This window comes from Thunnus maccoyii, chromosome 8, assembly GCF_910596095.1.
Source record: "Thunnus maccoyii chromosome 8, fThuMac1.1, whole genome shotgun sequence".
NCBI classification, from domain to species: Eukaryota; Metazoa; Chordata; class Actinopteri; order Scombriformes; family Scombridae; genus Thunnus; species Thunnus maccoyii.
In genome coordinates this window covers 10,054,946-10,077,693 of record NC_056540.1, presented here as the reverse complement: position 1 = coordinate 10,077,693, position 22,748 = coordinate 10,054,946, and the positions used below count along the sequence as shown (strand labels likewise).

Sequence of the window (22,748 nt, the reverse complement as noted above, 5' to 3'; positions counted from 1 at the left end):
TGTTTTTGCACGAGTCTTGTCTCCCAAAATTTCATGAAATGAGCCCTATCTTAAAATGTAAATACAATTTGTGTCTTTTGAAAGTGAAAACAGAGGCATTTTTCATCCACCATAAAATGATTGGAGACAACCATAACCAGGCAGTAGCTTAAACCATCAGAGTGGAAACTTAGGGTGTTGTAGGTAGGTGTAAACAATTAATTTAAGCTCCAGTGACTCATATTTAAGTGCTAATTAATGAAGATGTTTTCAACTGTGAATTAAGTTTTTATTTTTGGCAAAGCCTTTTTTTTTCCTTTTCAAATCTTTACCTTGATCTTTATCGGAACATTTTGGCTGCCTGACTTATTTTTTCAGTAAACATTGAATACAGCTTTAATGGTTTTTAACTTGAATGGAATTGTTAGCTTACCTTTTTACATGACAAACAGGTGGAAGTTTGGTGTACAGTATGTGTTTATACACGATCTAATTTGTGCTGAAAGACTGTAATCCTCTCTTAATTAATGTCCACAACATGTTATCTGTAGTTCACAATTTGTGCTCACGTGCACTACACTTGGCACAGCAGATTGCAGGAAAAGGTCTTCCCAGCATTTCACCCCGCTGATTTTTGTGCACTGCAGCATCTAAAAGCTTTCTCCAGTCAAAATACAACAACAAACACACAGATATTGGTCAGATATAATATAAGTCTAAGAGGGTCTTTTCAAAGCTGTGAGTAGGTTTCTGCTGTTTTTTTAGTGTCTTCATTAAGTGTCAAGACCAAGTGCCATCTCAAGTCATCAAGAGCTTGTCCATATGTCACTCTCAACCTCTCTCTAGTGAGAACATGTGGAACTAGACTCACTGGTATCATAAAATCTACTTCTAACTGTGTGAAATTTAATATGGGAAAAATGCTTTTCCTTAGCTCTTAAATTATTGCTCTATATGCTCGCTGTATTTTATCATTTGCATTACAAATTTGGAAATAATTAGGTGTAAGGTTGTCAGTTGTCGTTAATTTGCTTTCGATAGGTCGACACACATTAACCAGTATCTAGCCTGTTAACTTTCAAGACAGGATGTGATGTAGTGTTGTGAGAGCTGTCCAGCAGTCGGCGGTCAGAGCTAGCTTGTCTGCCCTGGTTAGCTTGACTTTTAGCTCATCCTTCTTTTGAATGCATTCAGTCACAGTAGCTCTCGATGGCATAACATACTCAGACTCGAGGTACCAAACTAACTCTTTCAATACCTCGCCCTCTGATTGACAGCATATTGGTCTCAATCATTCAGCACGCCAACTGGGTGATGGCCTAATAACAAAGTAACACCTATGTTGAAATGACAGATAGACCGTAGGATTATGACTTCTTTTTGTATGGTTCCTGTTAGTCCATTATTATATTTTATACCACTTATATGTTATTATTTTGGTATATGTTCATAAATAAGCTGTGTGCAATTTATTGAACGCAGTGACAACAAGTTTATATGTTGTTGCGTGGTACTCATTGTGAAGAGAACATACACACAGACAAACACACGTACACACACACACACACACACACAGAGTCAGATACATTTCCCCCTTTGCAGACCTATTCCTTTGAGCCGTTACAGAGCATGTTCAGAGGTAATGGAAGGCTGAGAGGATGGGTGTCTATCTCTCTGCACCTGGGATTGAGGGTCTGTGAGGGTTTGTATGTGTGTTTCACACGCACATGCTTGTATATGTTTGCGTGTGCGAGTGTGCGATGTCATGCATCCGTGCGTGTGTTTGCATTTATGTGGGAGGAGGAGGCTATTTATTTTGATTGTTTTCAATGAGAGTCCAATGCGTAGAATTCATAACAATACCATCAATCCACAGCAGCAGCAACAACATGGATGTAATTTATATGGTAATGCAGCCTCCATGGTTGCCCCAAGTTACACAGTGGACATCTCTGACAATGGACAGCATGGGTGTGCTGTAGCATCCTAATGCTATGTATAGCCACACATACACACATACACACATACACACACACACTTCCCAGCAACAGGGAGGCATGTTTCAATTAGCAGATGCAGATAGGTGCTGGCTGCGTCTGGGTCAAAAGGTTGAGTGTAGCGCTCCGTGTCAGCTTGTGTCTGTCCTCATTTTCGCTTCTCAAAATAAAAAAATAAAAAAAAAAAACAGCCACTTGAGTCAGGAGAGGAGTGAGGCGTGACCTCCTGAACCAGATGTTGGAAATACTCAGAGATGATGTTCTGTTAGAATTCATGCCGTGTGTTACTTTAATTGCAGAACGCTGTAGTGCACCCTACACTGTAAGTGCATGTGCAATGTCACGACTCTCAAGGAGCTTTGAGGTCATTTTGTAAAACAATTCTTATCTTTATAAAGGGTTTAGATGCTGTTCCGTTCAGACTGACTACACTGTCTTTCAATACATTTTCTCTTTTCATTTTCTTTGTAAAGTTCTGTTAATATTAGTATGTAATGGGCCTCCATTATTCATATGTGCTCCAAAGGTCAAAGGATATTGTTAAGAGGCGACTAATCACCAGAACCTATTACTTCTGAATGGCCTCACAGTCATTCAGGGCCGTCTTTCAACAGAGGTGGAGTTTGATTTGTAGTTGAAAAGATGGAGAAAGGCGAAGGTCTTTTGATTTCTGCCTTTATCTTTTCATATCTCTACCTTACCTTGTATTTCTTTTTTTTCTTTTTCAAAGAATTTTCTGTTTCAAAGAATTATTTTGTGCACATTCTGTTGAGCTACCTGCAATTTTCCATGTTTGATAAGTCCTCTTTGTTATAATCAGGACACATTATTATCAGATTTGATTCAAAGAAAAATATCAGGGTATTGATTAATGAAAATTCGTTTTTAATTAGTGATATAATTTCTCTGAATGAGTAGGCTAATTCTCAATCAGGAATACAAGGGTATGTTGAAAGATTGTGGAGTAGCTCCAGTATGAAAAATGTAAATGATTATTTTAAAAAGATATATTCACCTATTGAGTCAGCTGTGAAACCTGTTTTGTGAGAGAATGTGTGTGGATCTATTAGTGCTGTCATGCTTATCATTATTCATATTTGAATGATATTTGAATTTTTAATGCTCAATTAGCCTATTATTAATATTTACTATGTACCTATACACTGTATACACAGGCTTATGAATTGCAAATTGACAATATCAGCCTGTGGTTGTTATACGTTCTGTCCACTAGAGGTCTTTCCAACATTACCATTAAACAGGTGATAGCTTTCTTGCTAAGTCATAATTAAGCTTAGGCACAAAATGAATAACGTTAACTAATTATAAATATTAAATAAGCTTTCTAGTAATTAAACTACGCAGTTAACTGAAATATAAATAAATCCACATCAGAGTGCGTTTGTTTACATCAATACATGACATGTTATTTGGCTCAAGTCTTTTACTGTGGGCCTGCTTTTTTAAAATTTTTCTGTTTGTGGACGGAAATCGGAAAACTTTCCACACATCGCTTCTTAAATGTTCTGGAGTGGTGATCTCTGTGGGTGCATATTGTCATGTTAGAGGCTAATGTTAGCACATTGAACGTGACTCAGACTCAGAAAACTTTATTGTTCATCAGACGTGACAAAAGCATTTCGTTTTCACATGCAGGTAGGCCAAGGCGACAAGGGTGAGATTCGCCATGCTATAGCCTAGAACAAGAGTCATGAGAGGGAAAGATAAGGGAAGATATACTAGCCTACTTGACAAAATCTGGTATTACAGCATCATAACAGTGAATATTATCAGTAACAACATTATTCATGTCTGTGCATAGGCCTTATAAACACAAAACACAAGTGTGTAGGTTGATTATTAGTCAAATAAATAATAAATAAGTTCTACTTACATCATAAGCGCACTCTCCGGGCTTCTGGCTGTGGATGGTGCACTCTGGAGCTCCAGAGCAGTAGAGGGTGTCTTAATCAGCTCTTGCCCAGTGGAACAACTAGTGCTTGCTATCTTGTCTTTCTTCTTAAAGAAACTGCCTATTTTTCTCGGCTGTTGATTTTGCTATGTAGTAATACACATGTCTACAATTACCCAGAATTCCAAGCGGACATACTTTTCACATTTTTAAAATCACCTTTTAATGCCTATTCAAACTTAATTTAGAGATATAACATAGAGGTATGAATCAATAAGCAAGTTGATTGTATATCTAAAACACTTTTATGTTACTGTATTGTGTTTTATTTGATGAATGAATGACATCAAGTATGTGACACCATGCAGTAGATGACTTGGCTCATTGAATACTATAAATACTTACAGCGTACAATTACAGACACACATAACAGAGACAGACACAGATAGAAGAGAGTCCAAAGAGTAAAATGTAGAATTGCAGGTAGCACTGGGTACCAGTAATGGATTTTGTTAAAATACATAACTAAAAGTGGTGATGGTGAAATAGCTAAAAATAGACCAAATGGATCAGCAGTTGAAATAGTTAATTAAAAGTAATGGATAGATGGTTGAAATGTCACCTTCCCCCACTCCAAGTATTAGTAATACAGTACAAATGCAAACTTGACCAAATAGACATCGACAGTATGAAAAAAACCTCCACTTTTATGTAATTAATAGTGTTAAATAACATCCAGTTTAAATCTACTGGAATCAACACATTTGAAACATGACGGGCGGTGTCAATGACAGGAACTTGAGTTAATCTGACAGGGCTGTGGGGGGTACATCAAACAAGAAACACAGGGAGGTACTGCTGTTAACTAGCGTGAACAGGATGTTCTTGTATCAGAAAACACAACTTTCGGGTGCACGGGAACAGAAGATCTGTTTGAACCAGTCTGACACTTTTAAAAGTATTTCTCAGTGAAAATCTGTGATGAGGAGTCTCAGTTATCCTGGAAGGAATGCACGAAATGAAATTGTGGAAAAACCGTGATGTAGAACAAAACAGTGTGATGTTTTAAATCTGGATAGCACCTTTTCTCCCAGCTGGAAGGCGTCTTCAGCGTCAGCTACAGGCTGTTTGTGTGTGGAGGATCTGCCTGTTTGGGAAGAGGGGCACCGTAGTTTTGGAGCGACGGAGTACTGCAGGCGAGATGAAAGAGAGGAGCTGAGCATGAGCGGAGGAGAGCTTTAGGCCAGAGAAGAACCCAGACACTGTTACACATCAAAGAAAGAGCCAGTGATACAATCATCTCTTTAAGCTGTGAAAGCCCAACTTTATTAATTAACACACGTCTGTTGAATCATCCTCTCATCTCTCCCTTCCCTCTTTACTCCTTTTTATCACTTTTATCACTCATTTTCTGACTGATTACGAAAGGAAAGAAAAGACGGGGAGAGAGCTTGGAGAACACATTCAAGTTATCAAGCGGAGGAACTCGGACCGTTCCTGGATGGGCTGCGACATCCATTTGTTGCATACGCTCACACATACAGACAACAACAGGTGTGCGTCTTGCCACAGTCGAGCGTAATGTGAAAAGGAATGAATAAGAGAAAAGAAGAGGCAAGGATTTGAAGGGAAAGGGGGGGGGGGGGGGGGGGGGGGGGGGACAGGAAGAGAGATGAGATGGAGGAGACAGACTGCACTGTATAGATAAATAGAGAAAAGGGCCCATTGTGTCAGCAGCTGTCATCACTAAATAGCCCTCAGATCACTGTCAGACACTATCACACATACACACACACATATATGCACATACTTACATACCCACACACACTGACTGACAGCTCCCCCTCAGTCCAACATCTGTGCTGACAGCAGCCATGGTAATGAGTCTCTGCATGTGCCAGCATGGGTGTGTCGCTTCTTTTTCTCCCTCTTCCTGCGTACCACTCATTCAATCATTTCACGTCTGCCTTATCTTGTTGTTCCCCCCCCCTTCTCTCCGTCATCTTAATAGAAGCGCATGCTGATTGACTTAGCAGCACGAACCACATGAGTAGCGGCTAAATGAGAGCAACGTCAAGTGTAAAGTTGGGTGTTTTGTTTTTTTTGGGTTTTTTTTTTTCCAGAGTTGCCATCCAGGTGCGCTGGAAAAGTAGGTGTGGAGGAAAAGAGGGATAAAAGAAGGGAGAGATGAAGAGATGATGAATGGCTCTCGTTAGAGGGGTAATTTGTCTCTCCTTGTCTGACTGGGCTCCAGCTGTCGCTCCATCCCTCGCTCCACTCCACTCTCCTCGGCCTACCACTCCTCACCTCAGCCAGATGGGTGGACGGATGGACGGAGCGAGGGAGGGAAGGAGGGAGGGAGGGAGGGACAGAAATACAGACAAGGACAGAGAGGAGAGGAGAGGAGAGGAGTCATTGAACAGTCAACGAACAGAATTATTCTTGATGTATAATGCCCCAGCACAGTAAAGAAAAATCTTGTATTGAGATGATTCAGAACAGACACAATAGCACAGCAACAGGCGAAGCCCCTACACTTGTATGACTTACATGAGCAAGTCAAAGTCTAGTACTTATATAACAAACTGGTTACAATGTTTCTTTCTTACATTGTAATAAAATAATTGAGGGATTTCGTTAATGCCTTTTAATGTAGTGCTACAGTCTTAGTTTTTCCCCCCATGATACACTTAATTTTCACACTAATCAACACTTGTGAAAGAACAGTCGATTCAGAGAGAGAGAGAGAGAGACGGGCACAGAGAGAAGGATTGAGAGATGTATACAGATGGCCGGGGAGGCGGTTGAAGGATGGCAACGAGCAAATCGTCAAGAGAACCACATGAGCTCATTGCCAAGTCTTTGTTCTAATAACACAAAGCAATTTTCACTGACCTTTCTAGAAATGTAGCGGGCAGAAATGACTGAGTTAAGGATGCCCCACAGCATAATTGCTAAGGAGATTAAAGTTCCCGTAATAGCTTTTGGCCAACTTGTGCAATTTTTCCTTTTTTGTAATTAAAGTGATTTAAAATATTAATAAGTACAGTCACGCGCACACACGTAACCTTCTGCGCACGGGCTCGTACGCTCATAATTGTGTACACACGCAATAAAAACACGCAACGGCAATAAAACAATCTTAAAGGTGTGCCGCTACACACGCATACCTACACACACACACACACACGCGGGCATTTTTCATTGCTTGTTGACACTAAAAGCCTCATTACAGGCCTTGTGAAGTATGCAAATAGCCTCTCACATCAATTGAAGTGAGTGATCGATTCATTTAGATCAATCACTTTTTTTTTTTTTGCGTGTGTGTCCATGGTTTATTTCCTCTTTACCTCTTCATTCCCTTTCCTCCATCATCCACTGTTCCCTCTTATTGCCTCCTCCCCTCCTAATTACCCTCCTCTATTGCTTTCTTCCTAGTTTTTTTTTATTGGCAATAAGTTTTGTCAGCTCATAGCTTCTGGACTGTCCCCATTTCTGCGTCCTTTGCTCCCTCCATTCATTTCTCTCTCTCTCTCTCTCTCCGCTTCTCCATTCCCCTGGTTACCCCCGTGACCTCGATGTCCCCCCCCTCCACCCCCCCCGCCTTTCCATCTGTCTCTCACTGTCCCTCCCTGCCTCTCTTCTTTTCCCTCCTGTCGGCCACAGTGTTTGCTTTGCCATTGTTTATCCATTTTTCTCTGTTTGCTCTGATGAGATTGACCGGACACACACACACACACAGACACACACACACACACATACCTAAACAGAAGACAAGGCTGGCATCTCTCTGGGGTGTAGTTAACGTGGGGCTGTGGATCGATCCTAGCTCTGGTTTCCATGACGCAAGGCTCTAAGCTGGAGCAGTTCGGACAGCAGGACAGAGGCATCACTCTTCCTCCCGTTCTATCAAATATATCTCTATAAAGCCGCAATGGCACCTGGCCTCAAACGTGTATTTTCCATGATTAATGCGCTTCATTTTGACGCAGCATAGATGGGCAAGTTAGCCAACAACTATGTCCAACCACATTGTTGCTTAAATGACGTCTACATTGATCTCCCCCCCCTCCCTCCCTCGCCCAGGTACTGTTTCCCTGATGCAAGCAATATTGCGATGTCGCCTAAAAAAAGTCCACCATCTATCACGGCCTTTAGACATTTTGATGTCTATCAATACACTGTGATGGGAAGGTGAATGCTGTCAAATTACAATCACACCATATCTCAACAGAGCTGTGGAAAAAAAGAAGCTGAAAAAAATTAAATATCATGAATGGCGAATGTTCAGCTATGTCGTCTTTTTCTTCAAGGTCTCACCGCTTTTCGTCCTTTCTCCTGAGAAATAGAGGAGTGCAATGAAAGAAGAGTCGACCAACTGAAAGGCTGTGCGGTGTGACTTTTTTGTTTACCTGCTGAAGTATTCTGTGGCAAAAGAAGGTGAATGGATGAAGTTTGTAAAGCTAGAGACGAGCTAGCCCATTTTTTTCCACCCCCATACATAGTTACTTTGGAAGGACAACACACTATTGAGGAAAATAAAAAATAAAAAAAGTTTATTTGTAAAGCTGGTGCCCGGGGATATAATTTTGAATGTAGAATCAGGAGAATATAAGTGATAATCAGTGTGTCAAAGCGTCTTTGTTAATTGTCTAATTAGTAGTTATAATAACCTGAGTCCTTCGGTGGGTTGGCTGGACTCGGTGGCCTCATTCTTATCGTATTGTTGATTGATTGAGCTGCAAATATGGCAGACATAATTATTCTATATTTTGAGCCGTCTCTAAATAGAATTTATTAGATTTGTCTTTGTCCTTGATTCCAAACCTTTGGAGAGTAGAGTGAATTCTCTCCATCCCTTCTTCTCTCTCTGGTGTATGGGACAGCCTGATTGTGTCCACGCGTCCCACGGCTCCTACTATTTAAAGACTTGGCTGTTAACTTTCTTTTGTCTTACCCATGTAGAAGACTGTTATACAATAGAGATACAGTACCAGTCAAAATTTTTGGACACGCTTTCTCAAGAGAATGGGAAGGTGTGTCCAAACTTTTGACTGATACTGTAGGTTCTCATGAAAATCTAATCCCATGATATTTTTTTTTTAAAGCAAAACTATGCAAGAAGAAATAGTAGATTTGTCCGCTTAAAAATGAAAAGTTTAATTCGTAAGCAATAAAAAAAACACCCTGCAGTTTTCACTGCTATGATTAATAGCTTATGGTTGCGAGCAAACTTTAGATAGAAACTGCTCATGTAAAGTCAATTAGTTAGGCAACGATTTCATGAAAAATTTGTGAAAATGGAGCTAAAATGAGCATAAATTCAATATCAGGCCTGAGCTGAAGTGTCAGCTTTGCATGCACTGAGAGGTTGAAAATCTCATTAATGTATTTAGGAGATCTTTGGGCTTTCCGTGTGAATCTATCACAATATTGAGTCTCTCCAGTCTCTGCAAGCTTTTGTGTTTGTATCCAAGCTGCTTAACATTTCTATGACCAAGGACCTGTTCCAAGAAGGTGGTTTGTTGAGTACAAGTTGCAGCAGGTCTTTTTGCATCAGTCCAACTTTTAAGAGGTTGGTTCCCTCAAATGACAAAAAAGGAAATATATTTTCTGACTTCTTACATCCTGCCATGCTGGTAGTTTTGGTTTTACTTGCCCAGATTGTGAAGTATCTGTCTCTGAGACTTCTCACTCTGAACAGTTTTCAGAGGAACTACTTTCTTCCAAAGAAATAGTCCCCATGAGATCTCCTGACGGAGACAGACGCATTACTGTTGAATTTTGTAAATATTTCATTCCAAAAAGTTATCCAGATATCTCTGTAAACCTACTACTTGGAACAGGCCCCTGTATCATTGTCAGTCATTGCCATCTGTTTTGTCTAACACCGCCCCCCTCCTCCCTCCTTCTCTCCCTTCTTTCTCTCCATCCTCCAGGTCGCCCACTCCCTCCGACCTCTTCCTCCTCCCTGCTCCCTCCGTCCCTTCCGTCCTCCTCGTCCGCCCCTCACCACCCCTCCCCCGGCCCGTCTCCACCGATCAGGGAATGCCAGGTGCCCCTGCTGGAGAAAAACTCCACCCATTCTCACCTGGAGCCCCACCCGGATGACTCATACTTGCTCCGAGCCCAGCCCTCCTCCACGGGTAAGAGAGAGCTCTCCATTCATCCATCCATCCATCCTTTTATCCTTTCATTCATTTTATTTATACATCAATATGTCATCCATCACCTGGATTGCCTCACTGCATTAGTTCATCATGTTTCCTGATCTGATTTAGTCGTTGCTCGGTAAAATGCCAAGCGATCTGTCGCTTTAATTTAATGTCACATCTTGTTCTTTTAGACCTTTAGTTTCTGCTTTTGCATTCCTGCAAAGTCAGTGTTTGTTAGCAGGGCTAAGTGTACATGCAAAGTGACTTCAGTGATTATTGATTACATTATAGAAGCTGTAATAGTTGTAAATTATACAGTTAGAGATGTCAGATTGATATTATGTTTCTATCAAAGGGGAAATAAAAACCTCAACAGATAAACAAGAATTCAATTTAGTAAGTAACATGAAAGAAAACACCTAACGTTCCTCAGCTTATTTTGTGGCTGAGGTAACAAAAAGCTCATTTTGTGCAGACAATTGGTAATCTGTTAATAGATTACATTATAAAAGTATGCCTCCCACCTTTGTCAACTACTGCCAGAAAACAATGATGCAAGTGAAAGCAACCCCTACACTCTGCCGAGCACAGATTGGTTTACCAGTGAGTAGGTGTGTTTGTACTTATTTTCCATATGACATTAATAATCCACCAGAACGTGAAAGGTAAGGGGGTGATGAATTATAAGTGCCGGCAGGAGGATCAGTGTAGCAAAGACAAACTAGTTAGTTACCAGCTCAAAGCTTTCTCTTTCATCATTGGACACTCTCTTGTTGGCTGTTAGAGGCCCTGTGCACTTCTGTCAACACTTAACAACTATTTGCTTACTTCATATGCACACACACATACGCGCACACACACACACACATACACACACACACACACACACATCTGCAGTGATGAGTTTGTTCATCAGCATACACATTTATTTTTAACAATTAGCTACTGTGGGCCAACTCTCTCTGTCTCTCTGTCCCTCTCCGTCTCTCTCTCTCTCTCCCCTCTCTTCCCCCTGTTTCTCCATTCCTCTGTGCATCTGCACTTGTAATCAGCAGATATATTTAGCTGAGGCCTGATGGGAGGGAAAGGGGGTGGGCAGAGAACTCCTAATGTGATTTTTGGTGGAATACAATCTATTGTTAATGGCGTTAGGCTCTCCTTTGATCCAGTATAAATCTTCATTAGGGAAGGCCCGGGTCCCAGGTTCAAGAGCAACGTGATTAGGAGGCTTTTAAAATGACGTTACATCAGCCTTCTAATTGGTTTACTGTTTGCTGGGGCAACATCAATCATTAGCCCAGTAACCGCACAGCAAATAAATTCACTCTGCCACTGACACCCTAATGGCAGACACTGGCAAAGAGGGAGAGTGAGGCTCGCAGGCACACTCTCTTTCGCTCATTCTTGTTCGCATACACCCACACTTTTTGTTCTGGGGCTTCTTTCAGTCTCTGCTGAGCATGTACACACAGAGTTGGCGAGCGAGAGAGACAAAGAAAGAAAAGAAACGGCAAAGAAGTAGGAAAAAGAGGCGCAAAGAGGCAAATGGGAGCAGAGATAGAGAACGCCAAACTTTGACTTCTGACGTTGTTTAATGAGACATCTTCCATGGAAAAAAATCAAAAGAGAAAGAGAGAGAGAGAAACATAAAAAGCGCACAAGTAAAAATAGATGGAGAAAGCGACCGAAAGGGAGACAGAGACCGGGAGACATGAGGAGTCAAAGAGACAAAGAGAAAAAGAGAGAATGTGAATAAAAAAGGGTATGCTGATGAGTGCTTAGAGGGTGAAAGAGAGATATTTGGATGGAGGGAGAACAACATTGAGATGAAATTGCAAATTGCCATGTTTCCCAGCCAGGACTGCTGATCTAACGGGTGCAGAGAGAGTCCTTGGCTTTGGGCGTCCATTAAAATCGGCCTAAATGAGTTTAGAGTGGCAGTCTGGCACTGCATAAACACACCCTGGCATGTTGGAAGACGTAGGAACGGCTGCGAGGAAATAAAACACCTATAACCAGCGAATGTTTATGCGTATGCTGTGAGAGTGCACCTCTGATGTCCGCGCGGGTACATGAGTGTGTGTGTATTTTGTGTGGTCATGTAGAGAGTGGACGCTGGGCAGGAAATGAGCCTCACCAAGCCAGGCAGAAACTGACCACAGTGAGATAATCCTCAGGAAGCTGCATGCTGTTTCTATGTGTGTGTACGTGTGTGTGTGTGTGTTCTGTAAAGTAGTCCACCATTACCTAAGCTAACAGGTGGACAGACATGACTTGTGTTCCTAGTGAAGCATGACAGGTGAATGGGAACGGAACGCTGTTGCCGAGGATTGGCTGGGAATTGGGCCTGCGAATGTTTATATGGGAATACTGTCTGGCTCGAAGCACCTGTCTGGGAACGCTCCCCCGGAACGCCGGGAGAGCTGAGACGGCCAAACGGAGCGTAGCAGATCGCTCCTGGAAAGAGCTAGCGTTAGCGCTGTCTCTGGCCATTCATTATGCATGGGGAAGGCTCAGCTATTTTTAGCCCGAGCCTGTTCTAAAGTGGCTAGGTATCTGCTGCCAGAGAAGCCACCTCAAGTCACTGCCCATGCAATGAATGTTTAATGGCTTTGTTGAAACAAATCTGCAGAAACAAAGACACAACAAAGACATGTTCTCTTCTTCTGCACTAATGTTATTCTTCCTAATGGTGCTTATGTAAGGGTGACATTTGCGTAACAGTGGGATGATTTGTGTGTGTGTGTGTTTGTATTCATATGCGTGTGTGTGTGCGTGTGTGTGTGTGTGGGTGAAACGCAAACGTGCATTTCTGCTCACAGAGACTGTTTGTTTTTGGCTGGATTTGATGACTCTTCTCTAGCGGATTATTGCCTCCTAATTAGACAGAGATGACTAGCCAAGGCAGAGGCGGTGTATGTGTGTGTGTGTGTGTGTGTGTTAGTGTGTGCGTGTGTAAATGTATGTCTAACTTTTTTATGCCTGCGTGTGTTTTGTGTGTACACTTGTGTATAATAAAGACTATGTGCGTATTAAGACACTTTTGTCAGCAAGTTTGTGTGTGTGTGCGTGTGCGTGTGCGTGAGACTTGGTTTCACCTCAAGCTCTCCTTCCATTGTGCTCAGCCTCTGAGCTCTGAGAAGAATGACAAATGAGGAGTATCTGACATTCTGAGACAGAGGACATATGAAGCAATGGCACATGGGAATATACCACCTTAAAACACGGGGAGCATAGCAATTAGCTCGGAGAGAAGGTGCATGAAAAACAATGGAGGGTGGCGCAGCGGTTTTTAAAAAAAAAGGATAGAAGCAGTGGAGATATGGGGCGTGAAATAAAAAGATGGAGAGACAGAGAGAGTGAGAAGGACAGGGGGAGGGGTGGGAGCTGAGCCCTGCAATGATCCTTTTTAACTGCTGAATGGGCATTTCTATCCCGCACACACACACACACACACCCTCGCACACACACACACACAGATGCACATCCTGCCCTGCGACTTTTCTCTGTTAACCACAGAAAATGTCAATAAACAGTTTGCCTATACAGGGCTGCAAAACAAACTGCCTCGGTTGGTTCCTGCTGCCAGTTGGCCACACACACACACACACACACACACACACACATACACACACACACTGTGAGATTAATACGGTGTAGCGAGCCCCTGCCTCTCTATGATGTGTGCATGCACAGTGTGCTTTACAGGGGAGGCAGGTTAGCAGACAGGCTAATGCTCCTCTGCTGAATGAGGCTCCTTTTGAATTGGCGAGCATAATGAACTTCCAGGGATTAGCCGGAGCCAAACCCACCAGCTTACAGCTATAGTCCCCCCTCTCCAGGCGCAGGGGACCTTGGACAGAATAAACTAGGTCAGGCTTCAGCAGCAGTCAGAAGGGCTCTGAGCTTTTCCAGAGAAGTGGCTGTGAAAACAAAACAGAGAGCTGTTGAGAAAATCTTTTTTCATGATCGCTGTTTACTCACAGTGGTGACTGAAAGAGACAGGAAAGAAAGGAGGAAAAGATAAAGTGGAATAAAATGTGATCTGCTTGGCTGCTCCCTAATTGCTCTATTTCCTCACTGCATGTTTTGTCTTTTATCAGACCGGGTTCCTGGTAAAACAGTTGTTCCTATTAGCCTACCTGCGGGTTGTACTTCAATAACTGGACAATTCATCTGGCTATGTCTCCTATCTTAATTTACTGGACCCATTTTCCTCCACTTGTTACTTGTACTCTGTTCCAATGGTTAGTCAGATTTGTGTTTCCATGGCCAAAATAATCACTGATTTTCTTTGGGAGTTCTCTGCATGTTTAAAAAGTGGCCTTGTACCTCAGCCTTGCTACTTCAGGTAGATACCGTTTTACAGCATGGTCTTGTTTTCTCTGGCGAGCTCTAAAGACTTTTTTTTTATGGATTTGTCTCCATGAATTTCTTCGACATCACTCTCCTGTGTTGAAACAGAAAATAAAGACAGCAATTTGTCTCTGATCATAAATATTTTGCAGCATGTCTAGAGAGACTTTTTGAACCACTAAAAGCTGTGTGACTTTTAGAAGAATAGAAGGGATTTTTTTGTACAGCTGTATGTTTCAACAATAACAACAGTAAACATCAGTAATGAGTCCATTTATGTACTCTATTCTGCAATTTTTTTTTTGTGACCAACTTTTTTATTGCTTTTTTTTTTCTCTCCATGTAGTTTGCTATGGGTACAAGGCACACACCACAAAAGAAATTGCCTTGGAAAGAGTATATACTCCATGTGAATCAAAATCTCAGTCAAGATGTATCAACATCTCTGTCCAGGGTCTTTACATTACCAAAACAATATGACAAACAAAAGCAGCCTGTACCCTCCCAAACCCAATACCCTGTACCACTCGGCTGCAAAGAGAAAAAGAAAAGAAAAAAATGCAAATATTGATTCAATAAAGAAAAAGAAAACAAGCATTTTCTATCACATAAGAATTCAGTTTGGTTAACCTGACAGTATATGACAATTCTGTCGGCCTCAGTAGGCCATGAAGAGAGTAAATGCATAGAATTACTGGCAGTGCTTTTCTCAGCATTTCAATTTTTCTGACATTATCTGGTGACATGTAATAGAATTTGCTGCTAGATGATAGATAACAACATTTTCATCTTTTTCTCTGAGTCAGTAAGCGAAATTTTACTGTAACTCTTTATGGCAAAATTTGGTAGACATGAGTCTCTCCAACGGTACAGGATATGACTAAGTCCTGTGTAACAGTGTAATAGCTGGATTGTTGTTCTCTCCCAGTGGTGTAGGGTGCTTATGAATGCACACACACACATGGGCTGACTTGTACACTCAGGCCTCAGCAGTTCATGGAAAACTAGGGCTAAAAAAACATGTATTCTTCTTCCATACAAGGTGTGCCATATATTATTCATCTAAATTTGAATGAAAAAACTGTTCAATATTTATGGCAGGAAAGTGAACAAAGGCAAAAAACGCATGCATTTCTCTACGCAGATTTAAACATGGGAGACAGCGGGGTAGTGTGTGAGCGCAGGAGTGCCTACTTTTATTTTTGCATCACTCGGACTGTGCGTCCATGTCTTCATGCGTGTGTGCAAGCTTATTTTTGCTTCCCAGCTTTTGGCTCTGTGTTTTGTGCATTGTTGCTATGCTTAGGCTAGATAACGGTATTTATGCAGATAGGATGTAGTAGGAGCTATTTCACATTTAAAGTGGCATTGCAGGGAGGGGAAGTCAAGTCAAATTTATTTATAAAGTGCTTTTAACAAACAAGGTTTATCTCAAAGTGCTTTATATCTCAGCAAAGGACACAAACAAAATGCAAATAAAAGCAAGATGAAAGGGAGGGAAATGATACTCAAGATGAAATGAGGCTGTATAGCACAAAGGGGGAGGAGGAGGGAAGTACAAGAAATAAAACTCTCTGCATACTTTAATATCAATTTGCACTCTGCATCTATGATGCAGGAGTTCATGAGTTTTCCTGCAGGTGTCCAACTGCATGTTTGTTTGCATATGTAAGTGTATGCAAGCATGTACAGTATGTGTGTCTTTCTCCCAAGAGCATCTTTGCATTTACAAACAGATGTTTTGTGTCTCTCCCGTGAAGCAGAGGTCAGGCCCCTCCATCTTTCTCTCATCTCCTTCCCCTCTTCTCTCCTTTCACAAGCATCTGTTCTTCAGGGCCATGTGGGTGACACCTGCGTCCCAGTGGCGGCGCAGTGGAATCAGGTCACCTTACAAACTGGTCGCCGTTACAGCTGGAGCTATAACGGAGCCCGCTGCCCCCTATCTGCTCTAGACACCCATCTAGAAGGAAGGAAATTAGGAAGTAGAAAAGTTAGGAGGCGGTTGCTGTGTGCATCTACGCTCTAGTTTTATATGTTTGCGTGCGTGTGAAGTTGATGTCATTTAAAGGGGCAGTGTGTAGAATTGCAACCTATTGAATACCCCTCCGCTCACCCTCCCCTTCCAAGCATCTAGGAGAAACTAGGGTGGCTGAGAAACTCACAAAAAAAACATGAAAGGCATTCTGTAGAGCCAGTGTTTGGTTTGTCCGTTCTGGGCTACTGTAGAAACATGGCGGTACAACATAGCAGCCTCAGTGGAAGGGGACTCACTCTCTATGTAGATATAAAGGGTTCATTCTAAGGTAACAAAAACACATCAATTCTTATTTTCAGGTGATTATACACTAATTAAAACATACTCGTGAATAGTATATTCCATTTCTGCCAAGTCTGTTCCGCTAGATGCCACTAAATTCTACACACTGCACCTTTAAGCCTCTTAGAAATCTCTTGACTGACAAATATCAAAGCAGAGAAGCGGACAGGAGAGTGTGACACATCCACTCGTCTTTCATGCTCTTTTACAGATTTTTTTCTCATCTATTTCAAGAAGAGATGAGAAATAGAGGAGGACAAGTGTGATCGCACAGCTTGATCACAAAGCAGTTCATTTTATTGTTTCACCCCAAACGTATATGTGCATATGTGCACTTACTCTGTTCTTTGATCAGTACGAGGAAGGCGACGTGCAAACAAACACAATCATTATAATGTATTCCATGCTCATAATGGTAATAATAATAATAATAATAATAATGATGAAAGTGTGATTCATGAAAGAAAAAGCAAACTGTGTTGTAAAGCCAGAATTCAAAGCCAGATGTAAGATCAATAACTCTTTATGTTTCGCAGTAATCCCAACATTTCTATTCAGGCAACATCAAAATCAACATGTAGACAGTTTGTCATGACATGTAAAGTCATTTTTTATTTAACGTGTGGTTTTCGACGTCTTTTTGATCAGCTGTGCATTGACTGCAAACACCTGTCTGTGTGGCACAAAACATATGCTAATGCACCAGAAGTGAACAACCATGTTGAGCTCTCCTATACTGTATAGTATGTGGTTTATTGATTTTTCTTTACGAACCCACACACACACACACACACACACACACACACACATGTTCAAGACAGGCTCAAATCTCCCACTGATACACGGAGAAGGAGAGAGAGAGAGGCTGAGATAGAAAGGTGATGTGTGAATGGGTGTTCTTGTCTGAGTCATCCGGGTTTGTTTTTCAACTCTCTCACTCAACAGTCCATTAGCTGAGTGTTGGAAGGGCTGGTATTGGATTCTAGCTGACATGTTCCCCCAAGTCTGAGAGCAAGAGATGAGGGCACACGCTGTGCTGAGTGCTCTAATATTGCTCACACACGCATGCACACACACACACACACACACACACAGACTTTCTCTTAGTTGTGAAAAAGAAAACTGGAAAGAAAGAGTGAAAGTGAGAGAAGAACAGGAGTGAAAGATCTAGCTAAAAATAAGACGGACAAAACATAAAAAGATGTGAAAGTAAAATGCAAAACATGATTATCAAATTTCATGTATCTGTTTAGCTGGAATTTCCTTCTAAAATAAGTTATCGACCATTTGGAAAATATGACACCTACTCTGACAAAATGATTGCCGACACAAAAGCAGCACATAATGGAATCTTAATTAAGTTATTTGCTATCTGAAGAGCTTTACTTTTTTGGCACATTGAGAAATAAACACCAAATATCACATAACGTTTCTGCCCTAAATTTGGATTTGCAGGCATTTTTTGGAATGAAATCTTTCACTGGCTGCATCTGAAACTACCTTTGATTTCCTTCACAAAGACACGTGTCCCTTACATTGTCTCTGTTCTTGTCTTCTTCCAGGGGCTGCCAACCACCACACTCAGTCCACACTACGGCCTCCACTGCCCCCTCCGCACAACCACCACACCTTATCCCACCAGTCTGCCAACAGCCTGAACAGAAACACCCTGAGAGGGGGACGTAACCCCATTCACGCTCCTGCTCCGGGCCCTGGAGACGGGCCGACCACCCCCGAGTCGGTCCAGCTACAAGACAGCTGGGTGCTCAACAGTAACGTCCCACTGGAAACCAGGTCAGAGATGTTCCCTTTTTTTTTTCAGTTTTTACAGTTCACAGGTTTACCTGATGTTGATGTCTAGAGCCACTTACAGTAAGCACAGCGGTGGAATAAACCTCGATCAATAGTAAGAAATGAAAGGTCAGGGAAGTGTTAATTTCAATAACGAAAAACGACTAAATATGTTCATCAACAACCTTTTTTTCCATGACTAAGACAAGATGATGACGAGATGGCACCGACATCATTAAACACTAACTGTGACTATATCAAAATGCAATATTGTTGACAAGACTAAAATATAGACTTTACCAAAATGTCTCTTTATTTTTGTTGACAAAAAAGAGGAGACAAAATATCATAAACTTGTAAGACAGTACACGAGAAATAATATCATGAGGCATGTTCTCTGTGGCCTACGTTGTTTGCCGTAGTTGGGGAATTGAGGAGAGGGTTAAAAAAAAGAGTAGAAGAAGAGTCTAAAGAAGTCAAGTGTATAGCAGGCGCATAGGCTGACAGGTTATCTGTAAACTGAGGTGAATGCTACATAAAGTTCTATAAAAGCTTACCTTCGCCTTCTGTGGTGTTCTGTACAGCTGTATAACAGAAGAGGAGTGAACGAGAGCTAATGGACAGTATTATCATTAACTGAAGTGATACCGTATAGTGTTACACTGGTCACAGCGGTTCTTCTCCATATACCAGAACATCATCCCACGCTAGGAGCTAAGGGGCAGTGTTATCATTATCTGAAGTGATACTGCAGACACAGTACGGTGTTATAGACTTTTTTTTTTTTTTTTTGTCCCCTGAATACAAGTGACGAATAGGAGTGTTGGTTAAGCAGTCGCTTATGCAGTTGGGGGGGTTGCATAAATTAATAGCCTAAGAAAATGCATAAATTAATAAGATGTTTAGAATGGTTTGTGTGTGTGTCTGTGAGAGAGAGAGAGAGAGAGAGAGCGTGCGTGTGTGTCGGTAAACACAAGTGACAGTTATACGCCTGAGTGTGTGTGTGTTAAGGTTAGGGGTACGCTTTTTGAGGTTAGGTTAAGGTTAGGATCAGGGTTTGGGTTAGGCTGTTCACAGTGAATGGAAGTCAAGGCAATGTCATAACAAGGTTAGCTGTGCAAACGTCTTCTTCTTGAGGCATGAGCTTTGTCGCTGTAGACTTGTGCTGCACTGTCAGAATCATACTCAACAGGAGCCCTGGCCTGCACTCAGAATCAGTAAACAACCAGTCAAACAGACAGGAAGATACATAAACTGCAGCATACTGAGGCTGTTTCTGCAAGCAGGTACTGAATCAGTCAAGGTAGGAATCCTAACAGACCCAGCAGGGAAGTAGATGTTTTTCACTGATCTGAAGCCAACACACGATAGTCATACGTAAATGAACGGTAGAAACTCAGAGGAAAGCACCTCAGGAAGAGATTCTGATGGCTGTCTACTGGTGTATGTGTGGGAAGAAGAGAGCACTGCTTAGAGTACGTGGAGAGAGAGGACTCTACGGCTGACCGATGTGAGCTTCAACGTAAATTTATCAGAAAATCAAACCAGTACACCAAGCCTTATATTCAACAAACAAGAAAAAATAATCAGGCAAGATACTGTTGCTGAAAAAAAATTTATGATTAATGCCACTACAACTGAACTCTACATCTAAGCGCAGATTGACTTTGTCTCTGTGAGCGAATCATGGAGGCACCATTGGAACTGGAATTACCAGACACTGTATTCTGAAACTTCACTGTTAATGATGTGTCTGGGGTCACTAGTTGTACACCCACCTTACATAATTCATTTTCTACTCAAAAAATCAATGATTGTCTTTCCCAGAATTATTTTGTATTTTCAGCATTCTTCTTGTAACAAATATTATATGTGATGTGATTGTGATACGGTAAGTAGCAAGAATGTCCATCAGATAAGAGCAAAGAAGAAAGGAAAAAAGGCATGAACTTTTCAGGAACAGTTGAACATTCCAACTAATTTGTCTCTTAGAGACCAGCATGTTTTTTTAGCACATATTAACATTTGATTACCTAATAGATGAAAGCTACACTTTTTAATTCACTGAGCAAACACAATGTGCCAGAATATCTTGAGTGTACTGACCGTCTCCCCTGCATCATTCTAAGCCAATATATGAACCTCCTAACTATAATAAAAATTGTTCGTCACCTCTGATTCACATAAACCTGCTACTCAAATGCATCCTCTATTTGATCTCTGAGTACGACACATACAAAAAGCTGCCATGTGTCGAAGCCATTATGCATGCAACCTGGGGTGAGGAAGCAGGAAATACAAACCATTTCACACACCCTACACATGCGCTTTTGTCCGTACACAAAGAACACTTACCAGGCAAACAGAGCATTCATGCAGGGTATCACTATTCATGAGGCATGCAGTGAGAGGGACACTGCCTACATGCTTGCTAGCATGCGCACGCTCGCTCTCTGAGCATTTACTCTGCAAGCTGTAGTTGTGTTTCTCCTGCTGGGCACTGGGGCTTCCAGCTCTGATGGTCCCGGATAAGCTCCCCAGAGTGCCGGCCCTGTGCAGTATTTATGAGGCCTGGCCATGTTTAATTCAGCCCCACTGATCTGAGGTCTATGCTCAACCTGTGCTGATGCATTGCGCCGGTATGCATGATGGATAAGAAGAAGCGTGGTGTTAAACAAGAATACCTGCAGCTTTAAATAGAAGCTATTTCCAGGCGCAATTGTTTATCTAGACCTGTGTTGCCATGGTGACGTATGCTATTGAGCAGAGAGGAGATTTTTGTGATTTCTGCTTCTGTATATGATGGAGTGATCTTTAGCGAGATTTGGAGTATAAAAATAAAGTTTTCACAGGGGCTGTTGTGATTGCCATCTTTACAGATTGAAATGAAGGAAAAACTCACACTCACACACGCTGTTGAGCCCTCTGCAGTGCCAGTATTTGGTCATGTTCAGGTGGTGGGGTTGGGCATGGCTCAGAGCCTGTCGCAGTAAATGGAGCCCAGAGCAGAGTTTCCAGCTCCACCCTCAAGCCCAGATTGGACCCTCCTCTCTGGGCCTGCGATGGCGGAGGCTGGGTGGGCTGGCTGGAGCTGCTGGAGCTCGTGACTGGGTCAGAGCCAGCCGGGCAGAGCCAGAATGTCACACCATCCCTCTGCTGGCAGAGCCCGTCCTCCATCTCATTATAACCAGCAGCTAGGAGATGATGAGCACACGTGTGTGCATGTGACGGAGCGAGCGAGTGCAAGCGCGTGATTGTGTGCGTTTGTGTGTACGTTTGCATCCAAGCACGTGTGTTTTCTTTCACTGTGAATGCTCCCCACTGTGATCATATGTAAATCTTGGCATTTGTTGTCCGCTGGTTATAGTAAATGTACTGTATGTGTGCACGCACGTGTGTGTTTTGGCTTGACCTGATAGCGTGACAGCGCTGAGAGGATGAAGATTGATCACCTAAGAACACCCCAGGGCCTGGATGACTGACAGAGAAAGAGAGAGATAGAAACAGACGAGGGGGGGGTGAGGAGTGGGGGGAGTGATATAGCAGAGAAATAAAAGTCGGGAGAGTGAGAGAAGGGGGAAATAGAAAGGAATGGTTTACGGTAGAGGAGGGAGAGATAAATAGGGAGAGAGAGGAAGAGAAATGAAGAGAGGTTGTGATTGAAGGAGATTGTTTTGGGGAGTGTGTGAGAGAGAAGATAGAAAGGCAGAGGAGGGAAATTGGGGCCCGTAGAACATGGATACATTTACCGGTGTGAGATAAATGACTATAGATGGCTGGTGCCACTGTGTGTGTGTGTGAGCAAGAAAGAGAGAAAAAGAATGGATTTCTCCGTGTGCACATGTGTGCACATGTGTTCCAGCATTTTGCGAGAAAGCACCTGATTTCCAATCGGTCCCTTGGAGCCTCTCGGGCTAGCTGATGCCAGTTTCAATCTCTCTCTCTATGATCTCAGGACATTCCTCTGCACTCCCTGCTCGCTACGCCATGGGCCACAGCTCTGGGGGAGAAATAAGATCACTGAGAGCGTCGCAGCATCTCAATTTATCTGGATGGAGGGTGGAGCGGGGTGGGGTGATGGGGGTGCTATAGGTTACTTTCAAATGCATTACTGTGGGGACAGATTTGGAGCTGCTACCTGTGGGAATCGCAGAGGTAAACGAGAAGAAGAATAAGGAGTAGGCTGCAGAGAAACGATTCATGTCCAGCCCTGTAACTGCTACTGTAATATGCATATGGGA

At 42.2% G+C, this 22,748-nt stretch overlaps 1 protein-coding gene across 2 annotated transcripts in view; it reads left to right on the top strand.

Annotated features, from left to right (window-relative positions):
- Positions 1–22,748, top strand: part of tenm2a (teneurin transmembrane protein 2a) — a 106,719-nt gene that overhangs the window by 32,850 nt on the left and 51,121 nt on the right. For both annotated transcript variants that reach the window (XM_042418677.1, XM_042418676.1), the window contains exons 2-3: positions 9,828–10,034; positions 18,279–18,510. In XM_042418677.1, the coding sequence (XP_042274611.1) occupies positions 9,828–10,034; positions 18,279–18,510 (439 nt within the window). The remainder of the gene's footprint in view (positions 1–9,827; positions 10,035–18,278; positions 18,511–22,748) is intronic.